This window comes from Lactuca virosa, chromosome 4 (assembly GCF_052849685.1).
Source record: "Lactuca virosa cultivar CGN04683 chromosome 4, Lactuca_virosa_CGN04683_v6, whole genome shotgun sequence".
In the NCBI taxonomy this organism is placed as follows: Eukaryota; Viridiplantae; Streptophyta; class Magnoliopsida; order Asterales; family Asteraceae; genus Lactuca; species Lactuca virosa.
Genome location: NC_136429.1, coordinates 79,587,592 through 79,603,267, shown reverse-complemented (window position 1 = coordinate 79,603,267; position 15,676 = coordinate 79,587,592). Strand labels below are relative to the sequence as shown.

The window sequence follows — 15,676 nt, the reverse complement described above, 5'->3', positions numbered from 1 at the left end:
ATATTATTATAATGGTATTTTGTCCATTAAAATTAGTATTTTTGTGAACCATTTGTTCAACAAATAAAAATTATAACTTTCAACTAAATTATTTTGGCCAAACATATTCAAAATGTTTTTAGTTAATTAGTAAGAGCATAATCTAATTTGTATATTTGTTCCTCAACCATTAGGTTAAGATATCGATGGGGATTGATATTTCTTCCTAGCCGCTACTCAACAAAAAGAAATGATAGCTGATGAAAATATTTGTATGTTTCCAAAAAGTTTACTGAATTTTGTTAAAAGTATTTTAAAAAGATACAATGAATTTGATTTTTTTATTATAATAGTATATGTCAAACAAATAATTTTGTGAAAGTTGATAATTTGTATTTTAACATGAAATTGGAGTCATTTTGTGGCAAAGTTTACTAATATAAGTACGTTTATATCTTCACTTCCAGTCCCCTACTCTCAACCTACCTTCCTCCCTCTCTAAATAGCAATTCCTTTTTGGTTACTTGGTGATATCTGCTTCTGTGTCTCCTCAAATTCTCATTCTATCGCCAGATTGTGAGTTCATCTTCGTGTTGTTACGATCAATACTTCAAGTTTTCACTCTTTTCGAACACACAAAGCTTAGAAGTTTTCCAAATTCCTTCTCTCTCTAGAACTTGCAGAGAAAATGCTGGAGAATTCAGATATGTTTGAAGCAAGTGGTTGCTTCGATCCAAATTCTGTAGCTCACCATCAACAAGTGCTTATTGATCACCAATGTGACAGTTTCCCACAACCCCATGTCTCCAACTTCCACCAAATTTCCAATTTCTCCGCCATTGAAGCACCTGCAGATCAGCTTCATCACCAACATCTCATGAACATGGACATGGATCACCAAAACCACCAACAAATCAACTGGGCTCATAATCCTCATGATCAGATTCTTATCGGGAACGATAACAATTGTTTGCCTACACCAACACCACCAGATCTCCTCAATCTCTTCCAGTTACCCAGATGCTCTTCATCAATATGCTTTTCCAACCCGACCCATATCGATCAAACCTCGGGTCAAGTCATGTTCGATCCGCTATTGCCTCACAATCTCCCTCCACAGCCTCCATTCTTCAGAGAGTTGCTGAATTCTCTCCCAAACGGGTTCAATTTGACTGGTTGTGGCTCCATTTTTGGCGAGATGGAAATGGACAGAGGAGAACAGAATCAACTGTATCATGACGGAGATGCGGTTTTGGAGTTTGGTGGGGGGATAATTAATGGAAAAGGGAGAGAAAACAAAGATACAAAACATTTTGCGACTGAGAAACATAGAAGGCAACAATTGAATGGCAAGTTTGAAGCGTTGAAGGGATTAGTCCCAAATCCCACAAAGGTATGAGAATTTTGAGTCTGAGACGAATTTGATAACATTTACATATTTTAATTCTGTTTTCTTGTTGAAGAAAAGGCTGATCGAGCATCGGTGGTCGGAGATGCCATTGAATACATCAACGAACTCAAGAGAACTGTGGAAGAACTGAAGATTTTGGTGGAGAGGAAGAGATGCAACAGAGGTAGGATGAAAAAGCACAAAACAGAAGACGATTCGACTTTAGATGTAGAGAGTATTTACACAAAGAGCAATGGTGGTGGCAGCGCCGGCGCCGGCGCCGGCGCCGGTGATCATGCTCATGATCAACAAACCTACAACGGCAATTCAACTTCTACAATGAGGAGCTCATGGCTACAGAGAAAATCCAAAAACACAGAGATCGATGTTCGAATCATTGATGATGAAGTTACAATCAAATTGGTGCAGCAAAAGAGGATCAACTGTTTGTTTCTTGTTTCAAAAGTTCTTCATGAACTTCAACTGGATCTTCATCATGTCGCTGGTGGACTCATTGGTGATTTCTACAGCTATCTGTTCAATACCAAGGTACAACTTCTTTAAGCCATCGTATGCAATGTTGAGTTGTACATTACAACCCATTTATTCAATTTTTCTGGGTATTTCTCCAAATAACAAATTATTTGGTGGATTCATGGAAAGTTTCTTGATTTTGAATGACATGTGCAGATTTGTGAAGGGTCCTCTGTTTATGCAAGTGCTATAGCCAATAAGCTAATTGAGGTGGTGGACAAACAATATGCAACTATCCCAGTCACTTCTAGCTACTAACACAAGGTACAACTATTTCTGCAGAAAGTACAATCCACCCAACAGAAAAAGCCAATTCCTCAAAGACACTTTTCCATTGTGTTTCTACATTTGGGCATACAAGTTTATCTACTTTTATAAAACACTCTTTCAAATTGTGTTCATTACATTACATATAACTCTTTAAATAGTTTTGTTTTAAATAATATAATGGTAATTTTTTTTTAATTTTATTTTGCAGATTTATGGTAGACCACATGGGCTTATGCTTGTTTGCTTTGATACTAACTATTGGGGGAAGACATGAAGAGGGGGTAGAGAGGAGAGAAATTGGGATTTGAAATTGACACTTAACTACATGAGTAACTTACCACAAATCAATTAACTAGAATAAAAGCAGGGGTAATTCTGGTATTTGGAATTAGACTTTTGGAAATTGCATGCCTAAAGGCAACCATTGGGGTTTGATTTGTTAATTTTATATTACATGAAAATGTTTGTTTGGTTTCTCCAATACCTTTTTAATTTTGTATTGTTCATTTTGTTATTTCATTCAAAACTACTATTTCTTTAAATTTGATGCAAAATGAACTAGAGAAAACAGAACAAATGTGAAAAACAGCTTACACACTCTGCGCATAAGCTTTTCAACCAACCACCTATCTATCAATTCGAGTTATGATAGAAAACCGGAAATACGACTCAATTAATATAGGAATCATCTGATTTAGGGTATACTGTAAAATCTAAAGGTTTTATCTAATTAGAATACATAAATCTTCACAAATTAACTCTAAGTACTTGACTAAAGATCAAATGACTCAAATAATTAACTTATTTAATCATTTTCCAGGAATTAAAATTTCACAAATTCCTACAATTGCCATACATTTTTTTAGCGGATTCACTAAAAGCATTATTCACTATGAAATGGTCCTCTATATTTAAGAGATTTTTTTCCACTTTTGCACCAAGTTTTTTTGTAAATTTCTTTCAACCTAAGAATTCGTATTCTCAATATAAATTTTCATTTAGCAGTACTTCATTTTGAGTGGTTTATTGGGATAAACATTATCGTTTATAACATTTCATAGTGGCCACTACATTTTGAAGTGGACCCATGCGAAATGTGTTGTTATATTTAGAAACTTGGTTACATTTTTGTTATTATTTGGCAGATTATTAAGAGGTGTGGTTATTTTTATCAGGCTAAATTAACGCCAACATCTCAAAACTACTTGACCCAAAAAAACACTAAAAGTCTAAAATTAACCTAATATTTTGACCAAATTGGACACTTTGCTGGACTAAGTAACAAACCCATTCGTCTAGATCAATGCTTTTGAGTCGATAGGACCCATATAACGGGCCAAATTCAAAATGGATATAAAAAAGGATGCCTTGTAAAAAGACACCATATGTTCTTTTGTTTAGTAGATCATCTCTACATCATGAATTAAAACTGAAGTCCTTAATATCAATAACGTTTTTTTTCTTTTTTTCTTTTTTTTATTAGTTCGAAGTTTTGCCCAAAAAGTTTTCGATTTTGATAGATTTAATCTCTATAATTTTGTAATTTATAGAAAATGTTAATGTAAAGTTTCTATTTTACAAAAACAGGTCATATATTTAAGATTTTTGTATGTTTGGCATTTTTGACCTGTAGAAAATAAATTACAAAAAATATCATATTAATTATGAAAAGGTCATTGTGCAGTTTTTTTTTTTTTTTTTTTTTTAAAACGGTCCATGTATTTAAAAAAATTATCCACAAAATAAATTACAAAAAATTACCCACACCCCGCTCCCTCTCGCCCCCACAATATTTTGTCATGTTTCATTCCTACACTTTCGCTACATGACTTATAAATATTTGCAGGTTTAGTCCCTACACTTTTATCGTTATCCAAGTTCAATCCCCCCGGTAGTAGTAACTTACTAGTTTTTAATTAAAACAAAATAAATAAAGCTAGCCCCACCACCCAACAACCCCATTCCTCTCTTACCATAACCATATAAACCATTTACTTAATTTTATAATTCTCTTTTACAAATCCTTTCTCCCAATCTATCATCTTCAACATTGATGAAGAAAACAAATCAAAATTTTTTCTTCATTATCATCGAAAACCCTAACGAAACAAAAAGTTGTTTAATAACTCATAAAGTATAATTAAACGATTACTGTTCTAAAATGTAAATTGGATGTCGTAAGTTGCTAAATAGTGACCATAACCCAAAAAAGAATTAAATCAAGATGAATAATCTTATTTTTGTTTTTGTTTTTTTGTTTTTTTTTAACAAACAAACACGTATACCAAAACAAAACCAGATTCTATTTTTTAAACAATGGGTGAGAAGCTAGAATAAAAGCTAGTTTTGGGTTCTTTTAACCCTTTACAACAAGAAACAAAACCACATTCTAATTTCTACATAATAACTACAATCATCACTTTCTAACCTGTATCACTGATTTTCCCTCCTTTATAATCCAGAGATGAATAGTTCCAAAAACTACAACCACACCAAAAATGATAATAATAATATACATGACAAACATGTTATCATTTAACAATAGTGAATGTAACAAAGAGCAGATGAAAAAATCTTACAAAATTGGCGAAAACTATGTGTATATTGTTGAAGAAAAGTAAATTTATTGAACTGCTAATCGTTGAAGATGATCTAAAAAGATTTCAAAGCTGACATCATCTGTAAACAGAACATCTCCACCAGGAGTAGGAGGAGCTTCCGAATTATATGTAGCTGATGGATTTAGTTTTGCTAATAGAAAACGAGCCTGCATAAAATTAATTCCCAATTATATAAAAAAAAAAACAAGTTTTACAGATTTCATAATAATAAATTAGTTGAGAGATTATGTAACCTGAGATCCATGCTGATCACAAATCACTAAACGGGGTACTGGAAATCTTTCCTTTACAATAGCATCAGCATCATCGAGTGGAGCTTGCAACAACTGAGCAAAAACCTGCAATTACAATTATACAAACAATGACTTTTATACCCTTTTGGTAAAAAAAGAAAAAAGAAAAAAGAAGAGTACCTTGTGTTCAGGTTCATTTTGGTAGCCAGCTTTACGCCATTGAGCAATGGTGGATCCATGAAAGACAACAACAGTGAAATATGAATCCAAAAGAAGGATTCTATCAGCAGCAATTGAAGCCACATCTAATAAAGCAGGTTCAGCTCCAGAATTAAAAGCATAAGAAATTAAAGAAGGCTGAATCATCACAACTGAATTTGCAACATTTTCTCTGTTCATAACCATTCTAAAATACGCTGTCTCATCTGGGCTGTTGTTGAAAACCTGTATAAAAACTAAAAAACCTTAATTTTCAAAAAAAAAAAATAATAATGTTCCTGAAAAGTAAATGAAGAAAGAAAGTGACACCTGTACAAATTGAGATCTTCTCAAATTGAAGACAAATTGAGGAATGATTGATAATCGAGGAGATAGGACAAAAGAGGATGGGTTGTCTTTTTGATAGTCACCAAAACGTGAACATAAATGTATCAGTGTTTTATCCAGCCACCTTATGGGGTCAAACTCAGCCTATATATGGTCAACACAAAAAAAAAAAAAAAAAAAAGTTAAATCAATTAAGGTGCAGATGAATAATGTATATATATAAAGATTGTTACCTCTGTTTCCATTTTGAAAGAAACTAGGCGTCCCATGACTACTGCAGCTGCTTCTTGGTCAAACCCAGCAACCAAATCCTACAAATGCAAAAACCAATTTTGACTTTTCTTAATCAATAATAATAATAAATTAAGAATTAAAGTAACTTATAGGATAGATGAATAATCATGCCTGTATATTTCCTGGACCTGTGACCCATCTTCTTGAAAGAGTGGTGGCTCTAAGCCTCATTTGTCCATTGCTATGCTGATAATAAGTCAAAAATTGGAAATAAAACTGATTATTTGCAGCTTGACCAATAACATCTGAGCTTTCTTTTTTCACAATATCAAATATTAAGCATAAGGAAGTCGATTTGTCAAGTCCACACATCTTCCATGCAGTTGTACCCCCTTGACCAATACTAGTATCAGAACATAAAGCACCTTTCTGCACAAAAAACAACAATCAGTCAACAAAAAGTCAACCAAAAGTCAACATTCTTTAAAACACTATATGAACCTTCTCAAGTGATGCACATGGACCAAGAATACCCTGGATTTTGATATCCTTTGAAAAGTTTACTTCAAATATACCACTGCAGAAAGTGAGAAGTTCATTACAATTTACAATTTACAATTTACAAACAAAAACAAGAACTGATTGAGTCAACATTAAGATATGACATATCAATGTGTTAAGGATTGAAGAGATTAAATCAAACCTTACTTTGATGATAAACCCAAGTCAGTGTCACCAGATTGGAAAACACGCAATAAAGAATCTTTAAAAACTGAATGACCAAAGCTTTCTGCTAACACAACAAGTCCTCCAGTTTTTTCAACTGCAATTTTAAGCTCAGCTACCCCAACCTAGAAGAATAGACTGTCAGGTCAACTTAGCTAAGTATTGAATCCATATGTAATGAAAGTGACAAGATTTTAAGGAAAGATTACCTGATCAAGAGCACAAGCAAAAACATCAAGAACATGTCCTTGATGTATAAGTTGCTTTGCAAGTCCTTCATATAACTTGACTGCTTTGTTAAAAAAAGGAGCAGCATCTTTATCTAGATCCTTGTGAGAACGAATAGGTTCAGACAAGGCTTTTGATACAATCTGAAAGATAATGCAAAAGATTTTAGAATACAAGGCTTTTGATAGTTGATACAATCTTGAACATATATATACAATAATGAGTAACACAATTAGTAAGAGTCTGTGACTAGAATATACTCACAGAACCTGGCCCTTCAGTTGTGGGCCCACCCAAAAATGCCATTATTCTAGCCCCTGAACCAGGAACACATACTCCCAACAAATGAGCAGCTATGGTTAAAGCAGTGCCAGTGGACCTTGGTGCTCTTTGATCTGCAGGAACTGGCCATGGATCTTTTTGAAGCTCATCTAATACCTGATATGATATCAAGTTATAGAAGTATACAAAGATTAACGACTGAACATGAATTTTACATAAAGGAGTATGGAGATGATACCGAATTTAGGGCAAATTCGCAATCTGCAGCTGGCAGTAAGAATCTGGAAATGCTTTCTTGAGAAAGTCCATCTCTAACTCCGGCAACAACTCCTGTAGCTGGTCTCGGTTTCTTTAGAAAGAAACCCATCTGCTCCAAAACCTGATCTTTAGTAATCTCTTTGGCCCCATTAAACACATAAACCTTGGGAACTCTTCCGAAAAACCCCAACTCATGAACACAAACATACCTCCCGAAAGTAATCAAACCGACAAGAGAATTCTCCGGAATCTCCCCAATCACCCTCGAAAGCCCTGATCTTAGAAACCCGATTTCCTCTTCGATCATACAAGTATCCACCACGAAGAAAAACACCTGAGGAATAGCTTGGGAAGCGGGTCTCTCGTTCTGGGGTTCGTATTCGATGGTGGTGTACTGAGGGAAGAGCTCCGCGGGGAGGTTATCATCGGAGATGGATTGGTAGTGGTGAGGAAAGTGATTGCGGTGGAGGCAGAAGGAACAGATCCAGATTTTGGTGGAGAAGTCGACGATAGAAAAAGGGTTGAGTACGGATCGGCAATTGCGGCAGCGGAGGGGGGAGTAAGGGAGGAGAGGGCTGGTGTTGGGTAAGGGTTTGATCGGAGTGTAGATGGCGGAAATTGGGATGACGCATTGAGCGGCTTCTTGTTTGGTGCCGGGGAGAACATTCCATGGCATCCGCACGGCGTCTTGGGTTTCCAAATCCAAGAACTCCGTCATCCTGTTGAATCAAAATTGGCTGATCAGTGTGAGAGAGCAGTGGACTTTGGTTCTCTCGATTTGGAAGCAGAGGTTCCTGTTAGGGAAGAAGCGAGACCAAGGAGCCAACTTTAGGTAGATGACACTTTGTAATTAGCCAGCCATATGTTATGTTTATTTTATTTTTTTTGAAAAAAAACTGTAAATCTATTATAGGGAAATTGAGTAATCTAAACAAATGAGTAGGTATTTTGAATAAAATAACTGTCTTTTGAAAAATAATCATTTATTTTGAAATGGATCATCGTGGATTAAAGTTATTCCGTCCGGCCCATTCGGTATCGGGTTTCGGAGAAAATGGTAGTATATAAGACATTTCGGAATGCATATAAGAATATCTTAATATTTCAGATTTAATGGCAAAGAGGAAATGACATCTGATTGATTCCAATGAGTTAGAAGTTTTACGTCATTACGTGCAAGTTTTTCACTCCTTTACTTGTACTTGTTAAATTTTGTAATTATAACCGTGAAAACTAGAGTTCGGAATGCGAAGAATATTCCAAGAACAGTTCTGGAATGTTGTATTAATTGATAACATGTACCTGAGGTATGTAGTTTTTTAGTATTAGTAAAGACCCAAACGATTAGAAAAGTAGTTACGTTTACAATAGCATGTGCATTAGGTAACCCCAAATTGATTTTCGTATTTCGGAACACAAAAATCATCTCTGAAAAAAGTCTAGAATACGACGATCACGTCCGGAATACAGCGAACTAGTCCGAAATGTTTAGAACCATACGTTTTGGAGCACCATGACCGGTCCATAATTATCTTCAGTGTCATATTGAAAGTAATTTGTTTTTGTTTTTTGCAACATGACCACATTTGTAATGTTTCTCTTTCAATGTCTTTGCAAAATTGGTAGGTGGTTAGATATTAATATCGAGGTAGAAGATGATCATTTTCTTTTACATTACATATTCTGCAAATAAGTTGTCACACACCCTCGAAGCCATTTAGAGGAAATGGTTTTAAGATCAAGGAGTAAGAGTTGGCCTTTGGGAAGAGGGAATTATGCCTTGTCACCGACTTCCAGTTTGATGAATATTTTGTAGCCTCGGATTCCTGGCACGCCTTCCGATTACGTGTGTTTTCATACGGTTAAGATGACGAGTCAATAAAATTGGAACATGTTATTTATGTATATGAAATTGATGAGTTTTCTAGGTTACATTAAAAGTTAAAACAACAAAATTTGCACAACGGAATCATAAAACTATTTTATGGGCACATGCAACTTAGAAATCTATGGCTTTTCTTATAATAGCAACACACTATGAAAACTATGAACTTAACCTATGTAAATCGAAAATCACAAAAGGTTTGTGTACATACCTTTGAGTATAATCAAATATAGTTAAGCTTCAATCCTCAAGAGTTCTGTGGAAAAAAAGCATTAATAATGTGGATGCTTCTAATGGCTCACACCCAATACCCTAGAAACCCTAAGGAATGATTTAGAGGAGAGAGAGAGAGAGAGAGAGAGAGAGAGAGTAGAGGGAATTTTCGATTCTTGCTCTTGAAAGGCTAGGGATGAAAATGTCTTGCATAAGGGTCCTATTTCTAGTTTTAGGAATCCTAATTTGAATAATAAAATAATAATATTTTAAGTCTATTCAAATCAGTCTCCTTATCAACTAAAAGAGGCTTCCAGAACCCTTCTGGACCTCTCCCAAAACCGTCCACCATAAGGAGGGTTCTAGAATGCCTTCCTTATTTAAAAATTAAACAATTATAATTCAACCCTAGACCTTTAATTAACTCTAATTAATCCAAAAATAATTTCCAATTAATTTTGGTTAATTCTAAATTAATTATTAACCATTTCTAATTAATTTATTAATCATATAATAAATTAACAAATTATTTTCTTACTCCTCTAAATATGTTCCTAGCTATTTCTAGTTATTGAGGGCAACCCAAAAATGACTTTGATTTTATTCCATAAGATTATACCGATTTAGTTATGACCTTAGACACCTCATCCAACAGTCTCCCACTTGGATAAGTCAACAACTACAATTGCAAATATGGACCTTGAATAAACAGCAAAGTGTGTTTTCCAAAGCCACTGCCTAAACACTGAATCATATCAGACATTGGCCCTAAGATAAATGATCAACTATTCTTTCGTTCTACAAGATGTCGTATGCACACGAGACAGGTATACAAATCAATCTGATAGTCCAATATTATGTTTCTTGATTTCTAATTTATGATGACCTTATTAGACTACGAATTGAACACATCAATTTAGTCTAGGATGGGCCCAACATTATAATGTCAACATCAAACCACCGAGAGCCCCAAAGATATCGTTTTTTTAATAGGAAAAATGAATGAATAAACTTTGACTACAATTATAACCTTTGCTCATCATGTCATGCATGGAACTACATTTTATAACATCCAGTTACATGTGCGTTAATATAATACCAATGGGCAACAAACTCGTAAACTATAACCTACGTATCTTTGCTTGAAGAATAGAAGATATTATCGTCTTATAATTACTCGTGATAGAATCCATGAAGTAATCTCTAAGCGCGAGTTTAACCAATACTGGAAATCCTTATTTTAAGCACTCATGAGTATATCAACAATCTCTATGTTATGTCAAATCACTATGAACAATATACTAAAACTCCATGGCAGGCTTGAATCATACTTGAATGTGGCGTTTCGGATAAATAAATACCCAGGAAGTAAACATGCAAAAATGAAACACAATAATAAATAATTGAAGAAGGTAGTTAACATACTCATAAATATATCTTCATTATTTAATTATGAAAAACAATTACAATTTATTTTGCTACATTGTTTCAAACTATCAACTAACTAATAAAACTAACATCATCTCTTAACCCAATGCTCCTAGCATGCACGAAGTGCTTCACCTTGCTCAATCCCTTTGTAAAAGGATTTGCAGGAATATCCTCTGATGATACTCGATTCACCACAAGGTCGCCATCTTATACTCTGTGTCGAACATAATGGTATTTTCTCAGAATGTTCCTTGATCTCCCCAGATCCTTTGGTTCTTTAGTTAAAGCAACCACACCTTCATTGTCGCATAAAATTTCTATGGGCTCTTCGATTGATGGAATAACTCCGAGATCACCAATGAAATTCTTCAGTCATGTCGCTTCCTTTGTTGCCTCGCTTTCTGCGATGTACTTTAACACACAAGTAGAATCATCCATCGTTTTCTGCTTAGAACTATTACAAGTTACCTCTCCACCATTCAGTAGGAAATACATAGCCATATTGAGAACAAAAGTTATCTCGATTGTAACACTTGGATTTGGGTATGTTCCTTTTAGCTCATTTGTATTTATTTATTGCTTTTTGGTCCTTGGAGTAGTACATGGGGCGTACCATTGGGTACACTTAGCGTACTCGCTGAAAATCCAGTACGCGGGGCGTACCACATACTACGCTTAGCGTACTAAGTTGGATGAATCGCAGGACCGAGGCCTTGTATGTTGGGCGTACGAGGATTACGATGGGCGTAGTAGGGGTTAATGATACCCTAATTTTAGGGTGTTGCACCCTATATAAACTCCTTAAGTCCCTAGGGTTGGCCTCTTTACCAGCCTCCATACCTCCTAAACCCTAAATCTCGACCTTTAGCCTCCAGTGTTGTGTCCTTGAGCTTTTGAGAAGAAGTTGGTGCTTATTTTGCTTATTTTGAAGGGATTGAAGAAGATTGAAGGTGCATTGCTTAGTGTGAAGCTTAGAGATCTAGAATCATCACTCATTTTGCAAGTCTTTTGAGGTATCAAGTTCATACTTTGTCTTCTCCTTGCTTAGATCTCTTCATGTTATGGTTTTATGCTTCTTTGTCCCCTTTTGGTTGGTCTTGATGGGTTAAGGCCGTTTTAGAACCTGAATCTTGTAGATCTGGGTGTTTGGAGGGTTCATTATGCTTAAAGGTGCAAACTTTATGGGGTTTATGGTCTCACGCATGCATTAAGTCATCTATTAAGTCCTTTTGAGCTTTAAGATCTTCATTAAGCCATGAATGCATGTAAAGTTAGCAACTTTACGTGATAAATCAACCCAAGGAAGTTAGGTCTAAGTTTTGGAGTAAAGTCTTTAGGGATTAAGAGCTGGAAATGAAAGTTGGCTAAATGGGGGAGTACGTTAGGCGTACAAGAAGGTACGCTTAGCGTACAAGCCCTAAAGCGAGTATGCTGCGCGTACGTGCTGAGTACGCCCCGCGTACTCAGCCCGTTGGACTTTGAAACTTGGATCTTCGGTTTGGGCCATTCTTTTGGGCTTAAATGTTTAGGGCTTTGTTGGGCCATCTGAATTCTATTGTTTTGGGCTGGGTATATTTGTGGACCTTGGATTAAGGCCCATGGAAGGGATTTGGGGCCAATTTGGAAAATTGGGCCATGTTTGGGCCTTATAAGATTATTTTGGTAATTGGGCCTTTTGGATTGTAGGTTTGGGCCTTAGTCTTGGACCAAACTAGGTAAGGGATAAAATGGTCTTTTTACCCTAATTATGAACTGATGGTTATGGATTGGAATCCAATTATTAATTAGATGTTATATGATATTGATAGCTCGGGGATTTGTCGGACCAGCAACCAGAGATTTATTCGTGTGATTCAGCAGTTCGAGGTGAGTTTCCTCACCATGTTTAGTGGGTCGAAGGCACAAATGCCGGCCCATTATCTGTTATGTTAGAATACTCGTTGTCTGTGTGACACTTGTATGTGTATGTGCTTATATGCTTACTGGGCGGGGCCCGATGGTTATTTTGTATGCTATTACCTGTTATGCCTATATAAATTATACGTGGGTGGGGCCCATTATACTCATTGGTGGGGCCAGTTATGTGAGTTTGGGTGGGACCCATTATACTCAATGGGCGAGGCCCATTATGCGAGTGTGGGCGGTGCCCGATACACTCATTGGCGAGGCCCATTATGCGAGTGTGGGCGGTGCCCGATACACTCATTGGGCGGGGCCCGTTATATGTTATGTATGTATGGTATGTGGTATGTTGGGGAACTCACTAAGCTTTGTGCTTACAGTTTTCAGTTTATGTTTCAGCTACTTCCGGTTCCAAAGGGAAGAGCTCGGGATGATTGCAGGGCACACACCACCTCGTTCCACATTTTCTTGATTTACTCTGATATGAAATGTTGATCGATACATTTGTTTATCTGGATTTTTATGATGATGTATTTGGGATATCGGTTTTATTAAATTAAAAATTAAATTTTTGGGTCTTATTTTTGGGACGTTACAAGTTGGTATCAGAGCCTTGGTTTGAGGGATTCAGACATACTCTCGAGTGTGTTTGAGCTCAAACTGAGGATTTGTTAAAGTTTTTCATAAAGAAATGTATTTTTTTAGAATAGAGTTTTCTAAGACAAGAAAGGGTGTGGTGCATGCAATCAGCCGAGTTCAAGTAAGTTTTCCCAAAATACCCATACATGTTATCTGATATGATTTGATATGTGAATATGTGAATCACATGCTAGTTAGGGCTACAGATCTGCTCAGTTTTGCATGATAGAATGCTAGGAGAGATGCCTTTGTATGCCTATTGTATGAGCTTGTTGATTTTCATGCTAGTATTGATCAGTCAGTGATAGGATGGCCTAATTAGGTGCGTCTTGGTTCTGATTACTTGATGCTCGAATGCTGCTTGCTTTGTGATTTTAGGAGTTCTCACTAGCTTCAGCTAACTAGTGAGCAATTATGCTAAGTTACATATTATGGGAAGTAAATAATTTTAGAATGTTAGGTTTTAACTCTATTGTGCAGCTCTTGTTTGAGTCCAACCGTTGTAGTGTGAGACCTTTCATTCGAAGAATTATCTGGTTTTAGTGATATGTAATTGTATTGTGAGCTAGTTAGAGGAAGTTAGCAAGAGTTCCTTCTGCAGCTCATGGCGGAGAGTGGTGTGGAGTCACCCTAGGAAAACCTATGTGACATCCCTATTTTCACAGCCAGAAAAGACCGATTTTGTTTATGATTTGTTTAAAAATCAGAGTAACATTTTAAATAAAAGTGTTGCGGAATTTGTTCCCAAAATAAAATATGATAAAGATTTATCAAAGCATTTCCGTAGAAATGTATTTCATTAAAAACCTCGGGATTTCATGTTCGATACAGATCAAAAGCATAAACAGTACAATATAAGCCTTACTACATTTATTCATATCTACAGGCCTATATCCGTAATCTCTCATCCCAAACATCATATCTATGCTCGTGCACCACTACCTGTAATACAAGAAACAGAGTGGGTCAGGCTTGGGAGCCTGGTGAGCACATAGGGTTTTCAACCCACAATAAATAAGTTTATTAATTTCATCAACCAACAATAACCCGATTACTCGTTCCCGTTATCCTCACTTTACGTCCCTAAACACCTATCATAAGGGACCTAGCCTAAGGATCATCATCGGGATGGACACTATTGCTAAGGGGGTTCCTCAGCAATAAATGTACTAAAGGCAACCATGAGGGGGATGGAGTACACCGGTGAACACATCGTTCACAAACACCTACAGGTTGCGAGCCTGCTAGCGTTCCACTAGCCTCTCATCATTTTATCACACATCGTCTATTACATCTACCCATGTTTTACCCCAACATTATGTAGATATAAAATACATATACAGTTTAAATCATTTTTAACATGTATAAAAATCTTTCATCAGCATAGACAGCAAGTATTCAGACAATATGCACACATAGCACGTAATTTATATTAAATACTTCATATCTATGTGTAAGATGAAAGTGACTATGCACTCACCTGAAAAGATGGTGACTCTGCACTCGGACAGCGCTTCGTTACTCTTAAAATAATTTTCCTCGACAAAACAGCGGGTTTTTATTAAAAACCGGGCTTCGCTGGAGTAGCGTTTCCGATCCGAAAGCTTTTCTTCTCAGAGTCTTCGGGCGCTCCGGGGCTTCCTTCTCATGCTAGGGAGGTTCCCTAGACTTGGGAGGGGTTTAGGGAGGCTAGAGAGAAGTTAGAGAGAGAAAGAAAGGCTTATGGTGTGAAGAAAATATGAAGAGTTTACCCTTTATTTATAGGGATTTTATAGTAAACTAGCCCCTAAGTTTCGTCCGTATCTTCCACGTACGAGCTCCGTTTTCTACGTTCTTTATATCCACGCGTTGGTATTTACGAGTACTACAACTTTCATTTAGACCCTGTCGGCTAATTCTCCTTCTATCTCAGATTTACAAAAACTGTATCGTATTTATCGCGCACGAAGAGTAGCAGCTAAGCTTCGTCCATATCTTTCGCATACGAGCTCCGTTTCTGACTTTATTTATATCCACGCGTTGGTATTTACGAGTACTACAACTTTCATTTAGACCCCGTTGGCTAATTCTCATTCTATCTCGGATTTACAAAACTGTATCGAATTCGCCGCGCTTGAAAAGTAGAGACTAAGATTCGTCCATAACTTTCGCATACGAGCTCCGTTTTTGACGTTATTTATATCCACGCGTTGGTAAAAATAAAATCTACAACTTTCCTTTTTACTCCGTCGGCTAATTCTCGACCGATCTTAAATTTAACAGTAGGAGGTGATTACACTGTTAAATGTCCGCGTAAAATTCGTAA

General features: G+C 36.2%; 2 protein-coding genes across 2 annotated transcripts; one reads left to right on the top strand and one right to left on the bottom strand.

Annotated features, from left to right (window-relative positions):
* Positions 1-426: 426 nt before the first annotated feature.
* LOC145105682 (transcription factor bHLH91-like) lies at positions 427-2,687 on the top strand. Its single transcript, XM_079042764.1, has 4 exons — positions 427-1,372; positions 1,448-1,918; positions 2,060-2,167; positions 2,382-2,687. The coding sequence occupies exons 1-3, from the start codon at positions 668-670 to the stop codon at positions 2,159-2,161; spliced, it is 1,278 nt and encodes a 425-aa protein (XP_078898890.1). The 5' UTR covers positions 427-667; the 3' UTR covers positions 2,162-2,167; positions 2,382-2,687.
* A 1,700-nt stretch (positions 2,688-4,387) lies between these two features.
* Positions 4,388-8,150, bottom strand: LOC145105680 (protein transport protein SEC23 C-like). Its single transcript, XM_079042762.1, has 12 exons — positions 7,282-8,150; positions 7,026-7,199; positions 6,743-6,904; positions 6,516-6,658; positions 6,309-6,384; positions 5,979-6,236; positions 5,807-5,884; positions 5,556-5,717; positions 5,208-5,471; positions 5,028-5,132; positions 4,753-4,940; positions 4,388-4,654 (listed from the first exon to the last, which is right to left on the bottom strand). Exons 1-11 carry the CDS (start codon positions 8,017-8,019, stop codon positions 4,797-4,799), a joined length of 2,304 nt encoding a protein of 767 aa, XP_078898888.1. The 5' UTR covers positions 8,020-8,150; the 3' UTR covers positions 4,388-4,654; positions 4,753-4,796.
* Positions 8,151-15,676: the final 7,526 nt, after the last annotated feature.